This window comes from Egretta garzetta, unplaced genomic scaffold (assembly GCF_000687185.1).
Source record: "Egretta garzetta isolate BGI_Z169 unplaced genomic scaffold, ASM68718v1 scaffold740, whole genome shotgun sequence".
NCBI classification, from domain to species: Eukaryota; Metazoa; Chordata; class Aves; order Pelecaniformes; family Ardeidae; genus Egretta; species Egretta garzetta.
The window spans coordinates 26,673-27,764 of NW_009258397.1; the positions used below are offsets into that span (position 1 = coordinate 26,673).

Consider the following 1,092-nt stretch of genomic DNA (forward strand, 5'->3'; position numbering starts at 1 on the left):
CCTCAAGTTGTGCCAGGGCAGGGTGAGGTTGGCCATGGGGAACAATTCCTTCCCCTTGGGGCTGTCAGGCACTGGAAGGGGCTGCCCAGGGAAGGGGTTGAGTCCCCACCCCCGGGGGGTTCAAAACCCGTGGGGCCGTGGCCCTTGGGGCCGGGGTTTTGTGGTGGGATGGCAGGGTTGGGTCAAGGGTTGGGCTTGGGGATCTCCAAGGTCTTTTTCAACCTAAATGATTCTACGATTAAATATATTTTCTATGATTAAATATAGTTGAGCGGGGTGTGGCTTTCCTATGTCAAGAAAAGTCAATGGATTATAGGCATATAATACCCAAAAATATTTAATATACATAAGAATATTTTATATGTCTATATAACAGAAAAACACATGTCGCTTCTCCATTTAAATCAGTGGAAATTTTGGTGGTTCAATGCCGTTATTTGATTCTCCCTCAGAACGTCATAGAAATGAACGTCACGAACAACAACTACACCGACCCGGACAACCTGAGGTTTGAAGAAATCAAAATATTGGGATTGCTCCAGGAACCGGTGTCGGTTACCGTGTTACAGAACGGCAACGTGCAAAATTCTTCTCATAATATCACCTATAATCCAGTGCATAAGGTAAGTGATGGCCTGGAGAGGCGCGGTCTTTGCTGGGTAAAAAACCGGCTGGATGGCCGAGCCCAGGGAGTTGTGGTCATCGGAGTCAAATCCAGCTGGTGGCTGGGCATAAGCGGTGGCCCCCAGGGCTCAGTGCTGGGCCGGGTTCTGTTTAATGTCTTCATCCATGACCTGGACGAGGGGATCGAGGGCGCCCTCAGCCAGTTGGGAGATGACACCGAGCTGGGTGGGAGTGTGGATCTGCTGGGGGGAAGGGGGGCTCTGCAGAGGGACCTGGACAGGCTGGAGCCATGGGCCCAGCCCAATGGGGTGAGGGGCAACAAGGCCAAGGGCCGGGTCCTGCCCTGGGGTCACCACAACCCCACACAGCGCTCCAGGCGTGGGGCAGAGCGGCTGTGTTCAACTCGCTGCTTTAGTAGAATCTTCCTGCATATTAATTTATATCATATCAAATACCATAGAGGCGCAC

The 1,092-nt window shown here is 51.9% G+C and overlaps 1 protein-coding gene across 1 annotated transcript in view; it reads left to right on the forward strand.

The window, feature by feature from the left end:
• LOC104129726 (maltase-glucoamylase, intestinal) overlaps nt 1-1,092 on the forward strand; it is a gene marked incomplete at its 5' end in the record, with an annotated part of 53,605 nt that overhangs the window by 26,109 nt on the left and 26,404 nt on the right. The window contains 1 exon segment of the mRNA XM_035898259.1: nt 453-623. Within this exon segment, the coding sequence (XP_035754152.1) occupies nt 453-623 (171 nt within the window).